At 38.8% G+C, this 16,545-nt stretch overlaps 1 protein-coding gene across 1 annotated transcript in view; it reads right to left on the bottom strand.

Annotated features, from left to right (window-relative positions):
• The window catches only part of hdm (hold'em), a 179,322-nt gene extending 163,116 nt beyond the window's left edge, over positions 1-16,206 (bottom strand). The window contains exons 1-2 of the mRNA XM_067146178.2: positions 16,086-16,206; positions 11,205-11,339 (exon numbers count right to left, since the gene is read on the bottom strand). Coding sequence (XP_067002279.2) covers positions 11,205-11,339; positions 16,086-16,206 — 256 coding nt within the window. The remainder of the gene's footprint in view (positions 1-11,204; positions 11,340-16,085) is intronic.
• Between the last annotated feature and the right edge of the window lie 339 nt (positions 16,207-16,545).

The raw sequence follows: 16,545 nt of genomic DNA on the forward strand, positions 1-16,545 counted from the left end.
TGTTTCACTTCCATACAATGCCACGCTCCAGATGAAAGTCTTCAAAAACCTCTTTCTAATCTCTATATCAATGTTTGAAATGAGCAAATTTCCTTTCTTAAAAAAGGCCTTCTTTGCTTGTGCTAGTCTGCATTTTATCTCCTCCTTACTTCTGCCTTTGTTAGTTATTTTACACCCAATGTAACAATATTCATCTAGTTCATTTCCTAATTTAATATTTCCTGCATCACCTGACTTCGTTCGACTGCACTCCATTACTTTTGTTTTGGACTAATTTATTTTCATGTTGTACTCCTTACCCAAGACTCTGTGCATACCATTCAGCAATTTCTCCAGATCTTCTGCAGTCTCAGATAAAATAACAATATCATCAGCAGATCTCAGAGTTTTGATATCTTCTCCTTGGATTGTGATTCCCTTCCCAAATTCCTTTTTGATTTCCTTTACTGCCTGTTCTATATAAACATTGAAAGATTGGGAGGGACAAACTGCAACCTTGCCTCACTCCTATCTGGATTGGTGCTTCTTTTTCAAAGCCCTTGATTCTCATCACTGCAGACTGATTTTTGTACAGATAGTAGATAATACTCCTTTCTCGTTATCTGATCCCGATTATGTTGATGCTGATGACATGGGAGATCCAATTTTGAGGTCAGAATTTAACAGAGCTTTGAGAGGCCTACGTAGGAACAAAACACAGAATTGATGACATATCCTCAGAATTACTGACTGCCTTAAGAGAAACCAGCATGGAGAGGTTATTCCGTTTAGTGTTTAAGATGTATGTTACAGGAGAAGTGCCATCCGATTTTTGGCAGAATGTTGTTATACCTATTCCCAAGAAAGCTGGTGCTGATGAGTGTGAAAACTACTGCACCATTAGGTTAGTATCTCACGCCTGCAAAATTTTAACCCGTATTATTTACAGAAGAATGGAAAGACAAGTTGAAACTGAGTTGGGAGAAGATCAATTTGGCTTCAGAAGAAGCAATCCTGACTTTACCTCTGATCTTAGAGGACCGAATTAAGAAAGACAAGCCCACGTACATGGCTTTCGCAGATCTAGAAAAGGCATTTCATAATGTTGATTGGACCAAGCTGTTTTGAGATTCTGAAGGTGATCGGGATCAGATACCGAGAAAGGAGTATTATCTACAATCTATACTAAAATTACCCTGCAGTGATAAGAATTGAGGGCTTTGAAAAAAAGGCAGCAATCCATAAAGGAGTGAGGCAAGGGTGCAGTTTGTCCCCTCTCCTTTTCAATGTTTACACAGAACAGATGATAAAGGAAATCAAAGAGGACTTTGGAAAGGGAATCAAAGTCCAAGCGAAGGAAATCAAAACCCTGAGATTTGCCGATGATATTGTTATTTTATCTGAATCTACAAAAGATCTGGAGAAATTGCTGAATGATATGGACAGAGTCTTGGAGAAGGAATACAAGATGAAAATAAGTAAGTCCAAACCAAAATAATGGAGTGCGGTCGAACAAGATCAGGTGATGCAGGAAATATTAAATTAGGAAATGAAATAGATGAATATTGTTACTTGGGTAGTAAAATAACTAACAAAGGCAGAAGTAAGGAGGACATAAAATGCAGACTAGCACAAGTAAGGAAGGCTTTTCTTTAGAAAAGAAATTTGTTCACCTCGAACATTGATATAGGAATTAGAAAGATGTGTTTGAAGACTTTCGTCTGGAGCGTCGCATTGTATGGAAGTGAAACATGGATGATAACTAGCTAGCTCAGAAAATGAGAGAATAGAGGCTTTCGAAATGTCGTGTTACAGAAGAATGCTGAGGTGAGATAGATAGATAGATAGAATCACGAATGAAGAGATAGTGAATTGAATTGATGAGACAAGATCGATTTGGCTAAATTTGACCAGAAGAAGAGATAGAATGATAGGGCACATCTTAAGTCAGCCAGGACTTGTACAGTTGGTTTTTGAGGAAAGTGTAGGTGGTAAGAATGATAGGTGTAGACCAAGATACGAATATGACAAACAGATTAGAGCAGATGTAGGATGTAATAGATATGTAGAAATGAAAAGGTTAGCACAGGGTAGGGTAGCATGGAGGGCTGTATCAAATCAGTCTATGGACTGATGACTTAAACAACAACAATTCTATATTTGCCTGACCAAAAATCCTGCTCTTCCTGCCAACGTACTTCACTTATACCAACTACATCTAACTTTAGTCTATCCATCTACCTTTTCAGATTTTCTGACCTACCACAACGATTCAAACTTCTAACATTCCACGTTCTGACTAATAGAATGTCAGTATCCATCTTCCTGATGATTACCCCCTCTTGTGCAGTCCCCACCCGGAGATCTGAATGGGAGACTATTTCACCTCCGGAATATTTTACCCGGAAGGAAGCCATCATCAGTACATCATTCATACAGAGAGAGCTGCATGTCCTCGGGAGTTAGTTACAGCTGAAGTTTCCCATTACTTTCAGCCATGTAGCAGTATCAACATAGCTAAGCCATGTTGAGTATTAATACAAGGCCATATTAGTCAATCATCTACACTGCCACCCTTGTAACTTCTGAAAGGCTGCTTCCCCCAAACAATTCGTTAGTCTGGTCTCTTGACAGATACCCATCCGATATGGTTGCACCTGCGGCTCGGCTATCTGCTTCACTGGACACACAAACCTCCCCACTGTGGCAAGGTTACATGGTTTATACAAGGAGTAATTTTAATACCACCTATTCAATGCAATTTATTCCACTATAGTGTGGTTAAATGCACATGGAAATTACCAGAAATTTGAAGGGTACATGTTTCGCCCACTATTTATTGGGCATCATCAGCTTCAATCAATCTTAAGACCTGCTCCCTAATTTAAGCTCACAGCTGCACACCTTTGTGATTAGCTATTTTTCAATACGGAATAATGACAAGAATAATGGTTTGTAAGGTTACATGGTTCGCAGGGGCGGACATACACTTTAGCAGCCTATATAACCAATGTAGACCAATAGGTACTGCTGCTTTTATAATTTCAACACATATTTCATCCACCCCTGCTGCTTCTCCTGTTTTCATTTGTTTAACAGCCATTTCCAACTCTCTTCTGCATAATTTCTCACATTTAGGAGTTTATTGAAGTAATCTTTCTATCTATTCTTTATCTCCTCTGGGTCTGTTATTATATCACTCTCTTCCTTCAGTTGTTTTGTGTAGATTTTTTCTTTTCTGTTATTATCAATCCATACAACATCCTTAAAAATAAAATTCCAATGTTAATTTTATTCGGGAGTCTGGCAGGTCTCTTAGATGGTGGCACGCTCTCCTAGGCCGGGAGGTGTGATACGGTGATTTAATATATGGAGAAGGTGAGAGGGTAGAGCAGCCATGACCTATAAAGGAACTGTCCCAGCATTCATTTTAGTGCAGGAGAATGGAAAACTATTTTCAGGACAACCGACAGTGGGGACCAGCCCCTCCACCTTCCGAGTATAGAACTGCAAGTCTAACCAAAATTAGCCACTATTGAACCAAAGCCTATTCTACTCAATGAAGTACTTGATAATTACGTTGTCTTGTAGATCTTCACATCACTTATAGTTGATAATGATTTGAATTTTATCAAATATACAGCAATTGACTTGTCCGTGTGGTTAGGGGTGTGCAGCTGTGAGCTTAAATTAGGGAGATAGTGCATCCAAAACCCACTGTCAGCAGCCCTGAAGATAGATTTCCGTAGTTTACCATTTTCACATCAGGCAAATGCTGGAAAGCTGGACTCTGAATCCAATCATAGAAAAACGTATTGATGCCTTTGAAATGTTCCTGTATTGCCGTCTCTTGCAGATATCCTGGGTAATGAAAATCCCCAATGCCAAGGTCCTTCATCGGATGAAAAAGCAAAAAGAACTACTGCTCACCATAAAACAGAAGAAAACACAATACCTAGGACATATCATGAGAGGTGAGAGGTATCAGTTATTACAGGAAGAGGAACAGGGGAAGAGATCTGTTGGGAGAAGAAGAAATTCATGGCTGAAAGACCTTCGAAGATGGCACTGATGTACTCCAGAAGTGGCATTCCAATCTGCGCTGTCAAGACCAGAGCTAGTTACGTGGATCACCAACCTCCGCTCGGAGACGGCATCTTAAGAAGAAGAAATGCTGGGGCTGTATCTTAATTAAGGCCACGGCCGCTTTCTTCCCACTCCTAGCCCGTTCCCATCCCATTGTCGCCACAAGACCTATCTGTGTTGGTGCGACGTAAAGCCGATTGTGAAAATATATATATGTATATAATGTGATGGCAATATATGTATTACAGCCAGGAAAAAAAACCATCTTGAGGCAATAAAGGGCACGATGGTTCCACATGTTAGTGGCGGTACTTCAACAGCATCTGTTTCACATGTTAGTGGCAGCTGAATAAATATCCTCTGCGGCTAATAACCGTAGTTGTAAATTGGAGCTTGCTCCATTTAAGATTGATAACCTTTGATAGTCAGATATGGAAAAGACTTTTACTAAAAGAATTCCACCCTACAACCCCTAAGGATGGAGAAAACTACATTGGATTCGATGGGTAGTCGCCTAAAAGACAAGAATGATGTGAAAACTCAAAAATACATACATATAACCAAACATACAAACATAGAATCAAACACAAGCATATTAACTACATTGTGACGCACAATACAAACTCCTTACTGAAAACTAGAAAGCTCAAGAACTTCACAGATGAATTAGGCAAATTATTATTGTTGTAGGGGTCCAAGAAATGAGAAATTAGAAGATCCATTTAAATCTCAAGGTTATAGAGTGTACAATGGGAAGCCAGGCCAAAGGGTTATGAAACATTGCCCCCAATTTGGTACAGGATTTATAGTAAATTTGAAAATAATAGATTCCGTAATTGATTTTAAAGCCATCTCACCAAGAACTGCAATTCTAACTTTACAAACCACAAACAAACTTTACACTATCATAAACGCTCGTGCCCTTACCTATTAAAAAAAAATTCCTTACAAAAACTCTTGCAAGAAGTCGATAATTTCTGGGATCTTTATGATCAGGCAATGAAAATAAATATGAATAACATCAAGATCCTTATAGGGGACTTTAACACTCAAATGGGTAAGGAAAAGAAGTATCGAGATCTAGTAGGAAAGTGGACTCCTCATAAATACACAGTACTAACAGAAATGGCCAAAGACTCACAGAAATTTGCAGAAATCATAGACTAATCTCTAAATCTACATATTTTAAAAGAAAACCACACAAACTTAAAACTTGGAAACATCCTGATTGTACAAAAGGAGAATGGGAGCTAGACCACGTATGTATGGACAAATTCTTTCACAAGGAAATCCACAATGTCAAAGTTCTAAGAGAAACAGACACTGGTTCAGATCATTACTTAATTAAAATCAAGATTAAATTTACTCCATTAAGAAGAAAAAGACAAAATAGAGTTGGAGAGAAAAAGACATACAACCCTCATCAGTTAATCCAGAATGCCCAGTATCGGCAAAGAACAGGAACTACAAGACTAACAGACAATTTAGATGACCTAATACCAAATCTTAAACAGAATGCAGAAGATCTAGCTCCATTAAATCCAAGGAAAAGACATGCCTGGTGGACCTCTGATTGTGATAAAATGCACGAAGAAAGACATCAAGGTTGGTTGAAATTTCAAGCCCACAAAAAACAGAAGAAAATGCCATGAACCTCAAGAATGTCAGAAAATAATTCACCCAAACAATTAGAAGAATTAAGAGAAAATATCAAAAAGATTTAATAAACTCTATTGAGGAAAATTATTACAAAACCAATTCTAGAGATTATTACAAAGCCTTTTTTTTTTGCTATGGGCTTTACGTCGCACCGACACAGATAGGTCTTATGGCGACGATGGGATACGAAAGGCCTAGGAGATGGAAGGAAGCGGCCGTGGCCTTAATTAAGGTACAGCCCCAGCATTTGCCTGGTGTGAAAATGGGAAACCACGGAAAACCATTTTCAGGGCTGCCGATAGTGGGAATTACAAAGCCTTTGGTAAACAATTGCAAAAATAAAAAAATAAAAACCCTCACATTATTGTTGAAAAATCAAGATGGAAAAATAGCACATAATAATAAGAAAAATGCAGAAATCATGGTGGAAGCATTTAACAAGCTCTTGAACAGTGATGAACCTGAAAAGCTCATTAATTTATACACATACCCCGATAAAAACTAAACCAGAAAATATAAACCCACCTACAGCAAAAGAAGTTGAAACAGTGCTTAAAAAAATGAAGAACTATGAAGCATGTGGAGAAGACCAGGTTTCTGCAGAGATGTGGAAATATGCTGGCAATTCAACTCAGACATCCCTCCATGTGATATTACAGAAGATTTGGATATCAGAAAAATTGCCAATTCATAAGAAAGGTGAAAGAAGTAATCCATACAACTATAGTCGTATTTCCATCCTTGACTGGACGTATAAGATATTCTCTAAGATACTATATAATTGGATTAAAAAACAACTTGATCACGAGTTAGGTGAATACCAGGGAGGCTTCAGACCTTTGAGAAGCTGGTCTGAACAAATAATAACTTTGAAGCTAGTCATGGCATATTACAGAAAATGAAACAACCCCCTTTCAATTACGTTTATAGATTTCAAGAAAGCTTACGATTCCATCCACAGAACATCATTATTAAAAATTTTAAGACATTTTGGACTTCATCCAAAGCTAATCAAATTGATTAAACTTAGTCTAACTAATACAATTTCTAAAATTAAGTTCAGAGGAGAGCTTTCTGAACCATTCCTGGTAACAACTGGTTTAAGACAGGGTGATGGATTGTCACTTCTTCTTTTTAACTGTGCACTAGAGTACGTTATGAGGAAATGCTACAAGAACAACTCGAAAAATATAAAAATTGGAACCCAGAAGGATAACATACATTTGAACTTCCTAGGATTTGCTGATGATCTAGCTCTTTTGGCCAATGATATTCAAGAAACAAAATAACAAACATAATCTTTACAGGAAATAGCTCAAGATATTGGTTTGAAAATTCATTTGAAAAAAACAGAAATTATGCTAACTCAACTTCTGCTTGCAAACAAAATTAAGCTGGGAGACCAAGAAATAAAAATTGTAGAAAAATTTAAATATTTAGGTGAAATAATTACATATAACCTGAACGAGAAACCAGCATGGCAAAACAGAATAGATAAACTGGCTACACAGCATGTTACCAAGAATATATATAATAAAAAGTGTCTCTCAGTAGCAACCAAATTGAAACACTACAAAACAGTCACCCAGCCACAAATTACATACACATGTGAAACATTATTCAAAACAACAAACACTGTTGCAATAGAGAGAGTAGCCAATTCAGAAAGGAGAGTACCGGTAGTGAAAACCTGTTTAAATAAAAATTATCAAGCAAATGGAGTCTGGAAACTAGCTTCCAATGAGACAGTTTATAAGGAAATAGAAATTGTGACTATCACAATGAAAAAGAAACAAATATCACTCTTAGGGCATCTAATACAGTCACCAGGAAATAGAATCAGTAGAAAAATTATGGAGGAATAAGAATAATATTAGATGGATCACAGAACTTAAGACATGAGAGACAGAGAATAGGAAGAGTGATTCCAGAAGCAGAAAGTAAATTACGTTCAGAAAGGATGAAACAGTATTAGGCTGACAAAAAGAAGAAAAATCTCCATAAACCTGACTAAGTAGTCCTATGTTGGCTAAAAAATGAAAATAATAAATATATATATCAACTGTATAAGCAGCAATTCATAGTCTTCCAGAAAGGAATGTAACCCTTCAAATCTCTCTGTCACTCAGAAATCAGTGCTCAAAGAAGCAACAGACCCAAGTTAGACCATACAGTTAGCATCCACAAGAGCTATAGGTATGGTGATGGTAGCCGTGACAGTTTGGTGGTACTAATTATTAGACCAAAAGGAGAACTGTAAACAAAAGAATTTCGTATCAGGTCTTTGCACATGACATGGGACTTCCTACCTTTCAATGAAATAATTTGACTAACTGCATTTTGTTAAATCTTATTTCCTTTAATATTGGGATGAAGATACATATTGTGGAAAGGCCCTAGAAGAAAGAAGTCCAAATATTAGCCAGAATATGAGTATCTGTGCTGAGGAGGAATGGGAATTAAAACTACTGAAATGGATGGAGAGATATGCTAATTCACATATTGTAGGCAGCTGATCAAAATGGAAAAGGTTGTCTGGTGCTCCCTGTGACAGAAGAATAAATAACCAAGTAAAGGGAAAAGTCTATAAGTGTACTCTGAGACCTGCAATGATATACAGTAGAAGTCTGTTATAGCGAGAATTCATAACAGTAAAATTTACTCACTATAACGGATTGTCATTATACCCAATTTTAGGATTTTGCAGATGATATCCACACTAATGGCTTACTTGTTAGTTATTTTTCGAATTCCGATGCTGTATGACCACATATGTTCAATTTCATTCCAGAGGCTTCTGTGGCCAATCTTTCAGTTTTCTTATTCAAACAGCATCACCTAACCTAACATAAGCATATACCATGAAAACCTATTTCAAGCGCCAGTACAGAAATGATAAACTTCTAACTATAAATTTTACATGGAAATAGCCTTTCCAAAATTTAACCAGATGCGAGAAAATATAAACTAACTTTTGAAATCAGTGATGCACTTTTCCATATCTTGAGGTGTATCACATTCTTACTTAATTTCAGTATATAGCATTAAAATTAAGCGATCATTTATTCCAGCCTTTATTTCTAACAAGTTAACAACTGCTATCAGTCATGTTATTTAAGCATTTATTATGAAAACATGTTCTCCCCTTTCATTTTGAATATTCATTACAGAACAAGAACACCAATTGAAGTCTACGGGCATTACTAATCGACTCCAACATCGCCATCAAATGTTGTTGACAAGAGAGCTCACTAGTGCACGTGTGGAGAATATGATACCAAAGATCATTGATCACATTCAGTATAATAACTGGAGTGCATAAGTAAACAGAAAAATAGCCCACGCTTAATCACTCATAATAATGGATGCATCAAAGATACGGTTCTCCCTCCTGTAAGCGAAGGATAATACACAATTTAATATAGGAATTTTAAAGGGACAAAAAAGAGAAAAACTGTCATTATAATGGCCTTCTCGCTATGTATACAGCAGACACATGGGTAACAATGAAGTCGCAATGCCAGAGGCTCAAGGTTGCCAAAATGAAAAGTGGTGTTTCCAGGATGGACTGAATCACAAACATCTTCATAAGGGAAATTGTTACAGTGACTGTCGTCAATGGTATGGACTCATTATGTAGGAAGGAGTTTGCTTGCTTGGAGGTGGAAGGCAGGAGAAAAAGAGCCAGGCCTTAAAAAAAAAAACATGAATAGACTATGTGCATGAAAATCTTAGCGAGATGTAGTTGACAGAGAACGATGTTTGGGACAGAAGCAAATGTAAACGTCCTGCCAGAAGCACCGATCCTGCATGACTGGGAAAAGATTCTGAAGAAAAAAGATTGAGGATGCACCTTTTAATTTACTGGTAGTCCCTTCATGTCCCTACCACCTCATTTTCCAATTACAGTATGCACCAAAATATACAGTACTCATTTTCGCACAGTGCGCATGCCTGAGCATCTGCATGTTGTTACATCGCCATGATGAATTGTTAGTTGTGTAAAGAGCGTTGTGCTCTGTGATTGGAAATGACACTGGGTCTCGCAATGGAGGAAATAGTGTTTATAGTGGAGTATTATTTTCACTTGTACGGAAATGGTTATCAAGGTGGGCCGAGTCTAAAGTTAGTGGCAGAACAATATCGTGAACACTTCAATAAGCCAGCACCTAGCAACACAGTTATGTTATCTATTGTTAAAACATTTCGTTGTACGGGTAGTTTATTGTGTCAATGCAAGGGAAGGTCTGGTAGGCCACAAATGAAAATCATGGACGTGTCCTCAATCAGGTGTTGCAGTCTCCAAAGCAAAGTCTTCAGCGAACAGCCCTGAAATTAAAGATCACCCCTACATCACTTCGATGATTGTTTAAAGACATAGTGGATTTCCATACCGAATACAGGTTGGGCAACAATTGACGGAGCACGATAGGCATGTCAGGGTGGAATATTGTTCACAATTTTTTGCCATGGTGTAGGAGGATCCAGATTTCTTGTGCAACGTGTGGTTCTCCAACGAAAGTCACATCCACTTGGACGGTTTTATCAATTGCCAAACAACTCGCTCTCATGGTTTCGATTGGCCAGACAATATAGTCCAGAAACCACTAATAGTGTGCGTGTGATGATTTGATGTGCAGTGTCAGGAAACGATGTGCTAGGTCCGTATTTCATAGATAATGATGATGGTGCACCTCTTATTGTTAACCAGGAACGCTATAGGGACGTGGTGATCAGGCGATTTATTCAGGATATAAAAAGGTTTTGTCGTGCCAGGAGCATGCAGATGAATAGACAGTGGTTCCAACAAGACGGGGTGACCTGCCACACTGCTCGACAGACTATGGCTATGCTGCAAGAAACCTTTCCAGGAATAGTAATTTCCCACGTGGCTAAGTTCCCCTACCCACCACATTCCCCCAATCTCACACCACCTGATGCTTACGTGTGGGGAATGTTATATGAGCAAATTTTCGATTGTCCAGATCCACCCAAAACTGTGCCTGCATTACGTCAGAAGATCATCTCGTTCTTCGGGACTCTGCAGCAACCTATGTTCCAGAATATGTTGTAAAATCTGCGTGATCGTTATGAACACTACCTATAGCGCAATGAAGCACATTTTGAACATTTACACTATCATCTCGATAAGTAAGGTAATGACAATAAGACTAACATAATTTTCAGTACTGTATATTTTGGCGCATACTGTATTAGAATTCTAACAGCTCAAATAGCCTAGATAAAAGCCAGTAAATTATATCTTATGTAGGATAAACAGAAGAAACAGTAATAAAAGATGATTCCTGATGAACCCATTATCTATGTTTATATAACAGCACTATAACACATTTTCCTTAGCACCTCAATAAACAAAGAAGTGCTTAAATCTCACATTCTTTTAAATTTGAAAAATTGCCTTTGATATTTTTCAAAACAATGTTTAAATAGGGGATTTTTTTGTAGTTATTTGATCTCACCAACTTCGCCAATATGGAATTTATTGGCAAGTCCATTCAAGAAGTTTTCTCCACCCCAGCAAGATACATTGATGAAATCATAAGGTGAATCACGAAGGGTAAATGAGAAAACTCCCCTATCTTCTGATGGTCCTCCTGAAAGTAGAGAAGTGACAGCACTGTAAGGGTGTTCCTTTTGTATTGATCGATGAAGATGAACAAAGAGAGGAATTGAACTTCTGACAGTTAATGATGATGATGAGAATATGAAGAAAATGAATTATATATCATGGTTAAGAATTTTTTTTTAACAGCTACAAAACTCATATAATGGTATCAATCAACATCTCAGAGCGTGAAGAATAAAGCAAGATTTTTTACAAGTAGTTTTACGTCGCACCAACACAGATAGATCTTATGGCAACGATGAGATAGGAAAGGGCTAGGAGTGGGAAGGAAGTGGCCGTGGCGTTAATTACGGTACAGCCCCAGCATTTGCCTGGTGTGAAAATGGGAATAATGCCAACATATACATGCATGAATATACATACTGTGTACCACAATTATTTTTTAAAATATAAAATGGAAGCCCGTAGTATCTGTTTTTGATAACTCACTTTGTCCTAAAATTCTATAGATTTGATTTCATTGAAACTGGCCATTAAATAAGCTCCGAAATATATTATGACATTAAAGAAAGACAGAATAAATCTTCTTCTTCATCCAGCTCTTCTTGCCTTTATACAGGGTTGCTGCATTTGATGAATGTCCTCCATTTCCCTCTGTCCAGTGCCCACTGCTCATATAGGTTTTTCTCCTTTAGATATTTTGCATGGTTTCCCATTCCTACACCAGGCAAATGTTAGGAGACCATGGTACTTCCTCTCTATCCCTAGTTCTGTCCTATCCCATTGTTCCCACGAGACCTGTCAACGTCAGTGCAACATAAAAGCAATAAAATAAAAAGTTTTTTTTTTTTTTTTAAATCATGTGTTAAAATGAAGGCTGAACTGAAGTGCACTACAGTTCAGGTAGGATTAAGAACAAATAACAACAGATTTATTTTTAGTCACTAGCCATCACCACTGCTTGTCACTAAGAACTTAGATGCTTGAAGTAGTTCTGTTGGTGGTGATATTTGTTTTAAGGGGAAGTAAAACTTGGTAACCATTCTCTTAACACACTAAATTGAAACAAAAATAAAACAAAATAATTTATTCAACAAAATAATTTGAAAATGAAATAAAATTATTTTATTAAGCCAAAATGGACACAAACTCATCAAAAGGGAATGTAAGTTTCCTGAGTAATAGAAAAAAATTACATGCAGTTGTTGATTAATTCACTCTTACACACAAATTGAATGATGAGGTCAGCAGTATTATCATCATTGGCCAATATGAATGTAAGTTGTTCCTACTGGCTAAGAGAGATTGATGCACTCTGTGAAGATGTGGGCCATGGTGAATTCAGCACCACAAGAACACAAGTGGTAATGAAATTTAATAGGACAAATACACCTTGTAAGCTGACCCTCGAGGGAGAGAAGATTGAATGTGTGAATATCTTTAATATTTGGGGAGTATAATATCAAATGATGAAAGTGCCAAGAACGAAGTGTTGAACAGGGTGCAAAAAGGATCCAACTTCTTCCATTAAGTACGGAACATAGTATGGGACAAAGCAGTTCCTCAGAGGGCTAAACAGACCCTGTTTAAGACTTATCCCCTGCCCATCATGACGTATAGTCTGGAGAGTTGCATCATTCATAAAAGAGAAGTAAGTCAACTGCAAGCTGTTGAAATGAAGTTCCTTAGATCAGCTGTACAGAAAACAAGGAAGGATAGAATTAGGAATGATCAGATACAAAAAGACCTGCAGGTCAACCTGACCTTGGAAGAAAGGCTGAGTATTGCAAGGCTGAAGTGGCTAGGACACGGTAAGCAGATGCAGGTGACTCGAACACCAAGGAAGTACCTTGAAAATATCGTTCTGGGATGAAGACCAATTGAACGCTCTAAAAAAAGGTGGTTAGATCAGATCAACCACACTGGTGCTTAGTGAGATGTCTCTCTTCCAAGAGAAGACCTAGAGAAGACAGGAGAAACATGGGATGCCCTAGAGAGAAAAGAAGCATACCAGGACCATAATAAATGGAGGCACATTGTTCTTAAACATCCTACCTGGCTCGCTGGAAGGATTTTGATGATAACGATGGGGGCGAGGAAGTGTTTTCCCCTCTTTAGGAGGTAAGAGTGCATAGATCTTCCATGACATCCACAGCCTACACAAAACTACAGCCTCTCCCTGTGATGGCTGGAAAGAGGACGCCACACGACAGTTGTCTTCTTAATTGCTCTCAGCTTGTTGGGAGTTCAAATAGCTAGCCACTCCAACTTGCAGGGCACCAAGATGGTTTGGTGTAGCTGAGAACAAATATCCTTAGCAGGCATGTTCATAGGTAGAGGTGGTAAAAGTACTGCTTCTTTCACCAGCTGACCGGGCGAGTTGGCCGTGCGCGTAGAGGTGCGCGGCTGTGAGCTTGCATCCGCAAGATAGTAAGTTCGAATCCCACTATCGGCAACCCTGAAGATGGTTTTCTGTGGTTTCCCATTTTCACACCAGGCAAATGCTGGGGTTGTACCTTAATTAAGGCCACGGCTGCTTACTTCCAACTACTAGGCCTTTCCTATCCCATCATCGCCATAAGACCTATCTGTGTCAGTGCGATGTAAAGCCCCTAGCAAAAAAAAAAAAATTCACCAGCTGATCTGCCAGTTTTTTGTCTGCAATCCCGATGTGGCTTGGAAGCACACAAAGCATTTCAATTTCTTTTTTGGTAGTGGATTAAATGGGAAAGGGATAGGATGGGAAGGAGCAGCTGTGACCTTAATTAAGGTACAGCCCCAGCATTTACCTGGTGTGAAAATGGGAAACCACGGAAAGTCATCTTCAGAGCTGCCGAGACAGTTGGATTCGAATCCTCAATGCAAGTTCATAGTTATTCAGCCCTAATTGTATGCCAACTTGCTTGGTCAGCATTACAAAACCTAGCTAGAATGTCATGAACTGCTGCACCAGTGAGTGTTGCGAGAAATATGAACTAATGAACTGCAGAGATCTTAACAAGTTGGTACACATAACAAAATGGCCTCTTTCATGTCTCAGCACAAACTGTAGAGCTTCTAAGATAGAGTAAAGCTCTGCAGTATATAAACTACAGACACTTAGAAGCAAGATCTTGGTGCCGACATCTTTGGAAACGAACAAGCAGCCAACAATCTTAGAACCGTCTGTGAAGACAAGTCTCGTGACTGGATACCGGTGAACACACTCTTAGAAATACCTCCGATGAACGGAGGCATTCGTGTTCACCATTGGTTGACTGAGTAGATCTAACTACATATCTATTGTGGAACTAGCCAATGGAGGTACCTTGCTAGGGGTCCGCCCAAGACAACCATTGATAGCCACATCCAACTCATGATGTAAGCTATAAAACTGAGGTTTTCACTGCTGAAAATCGAAAATCATGTTAGGGGGTCCATATGTCGACTCAGATAATAGCTTGCTGGAGGTGTCTCTCAGTAACCACTGCCCTTCCTGAGCTGAAATTTACAGCTAAATCATCAACATACAACGATGGAACAACTGAAGGCCCAGCAGTGGCAAGGATGCTATTGATGTCTGGCTGTCGTGAACACTGTGGCACTCAGTACAGATCCCTGTGGTATTCCATTTTCTTGAACATATTATCAAGAATATGCCCTCCCTACTTGGACTCAAAAGAGCTGAGGGATATGAAGTTCTCAATAAATGAGGGCAAATTTCCCTGGAATCCTCACTGGTATAGCGTGGAGATAATCCCGTACCGCTATGATATCATAAGCCTTTTCCGGGTTGAAGAACACAGTGATCAAGTGCTCCTTCTGAAGAAAGCCCTCCTGAATGGCACTCTCCAGTCTGACCAGGTGGGTGGTGGCGGACTCATGAGAGTGAAAACCACACTGGTGGTTAGTGAGGAGATGTCTCTCTTCTAAGGCCCACAGAAATCATTGGTTCACTGTCTTTTTGAATAGCTTGGACAGGCCTTTTATAGGCATATTGACCTATCGCTATTCAGGAGCTATGGATCTTTGTCTGGCTTGAGAATTGATATTGTAACTCCTTCATACCTTTCTGATGGCAACTATCCTTCACTCCATATTCTATTGAACAGGGTGAGGATTTTAGGAGATGGTGGTGACTCAAAGTTAGAGCATTTGATTATGGATTTTGTCCAGCCCAGAAGTCGTATCTCTGTGCAGCATGAGTGCACTTTATTATTCCCATTCTGTGAGAGGCATGTTATAGAAATACGCACTAGATGCGAAAGAGAGGTGGTGAGCCTCTATCTCATGCTTTATCAGCAGAAAAGCAGGGTCATATTTCTCAGAGCTGGAAGTACCTTCAAAATGTGATGCAATGTGGTTCTGTAATGATGGAGGGAATGTAACTAAATCTCTATTAATGGATATTGCGGCTATTGTTGTTGAGTTAGGCCACATACTTGTGATGACAAAGTTATCATCGACATTTTCCAGTTCCAGTTTCCCGGGTGCAGTGGCTTGTGGTGACAGATTATGTGCCATAATTGAAGGCATACTTTTCCCAGGTAACTTTCTTACTCTCTCGAATGAAAAAGCGGCCTTTGGCGTCTAGGCGGTTAAATATAATATGGTTGGCCATCGTGGGATTCCGACGATACCGTAATGATTAAAAGCCCACCGTCGATCACGTATGGCTGCTGCAAAGCCGCACTATATATTACGGACTTTCTCACAAAAATAATTCTAATGAGGTAGAAGATGGAAGACAGGTGTCAGGTAAACATTCAATAAGAGCCCAAAACGTGATACTCACCGGCTTTTTTAACCATTCGTGGATTCTGCTTGGCTATTATAGTACCTACAATCATGACATTGGTCATTCCAGGCCCCAGAGCTTTTAATGAGACATGTTTCACACCGGCATCAGAATACATTGCAATTACTATTTTATAAACCTTCAGCAGCCAGTGATGTGTTTAATACAAGATTTATTCCGAGAGATTATGTGTAGGATAAATTATAATGCTCGAAATTCGTTATTTAAATGTCCTTCCTTTCCGGGGTACGCTCTGAAATATGCTTCGTTTGAGCAGGAACACGATAAAATGGCAGCGGGCAGAATCAGAATCTTATATGATCCTTGGACAGAATAATGCTGGCAGAATGGATCTCGTCTAAATCGTTGCCTACGTTATAATACAAGGCCTTGAAATGCACTCGTGGAAACGGGTTGCTTCCTAGTTCACCATTCAGCCGCTAGGATCGCGTTCTTG

Source organism: Anabrus simplex, chromosome 1 (assembly GCF_040414725.1).
Source record: "Anabrus simplex isolate iqAnaSimp1 chromosome 1, ASM4041472v1, whole genome shotgun sequence".
Lineage (NCBI taxonomy): Eukaryota > Metazoa > Arthropoda > Insecta > Orthoptera > Tettigoniidae > Anabrus > Anabrus simplex.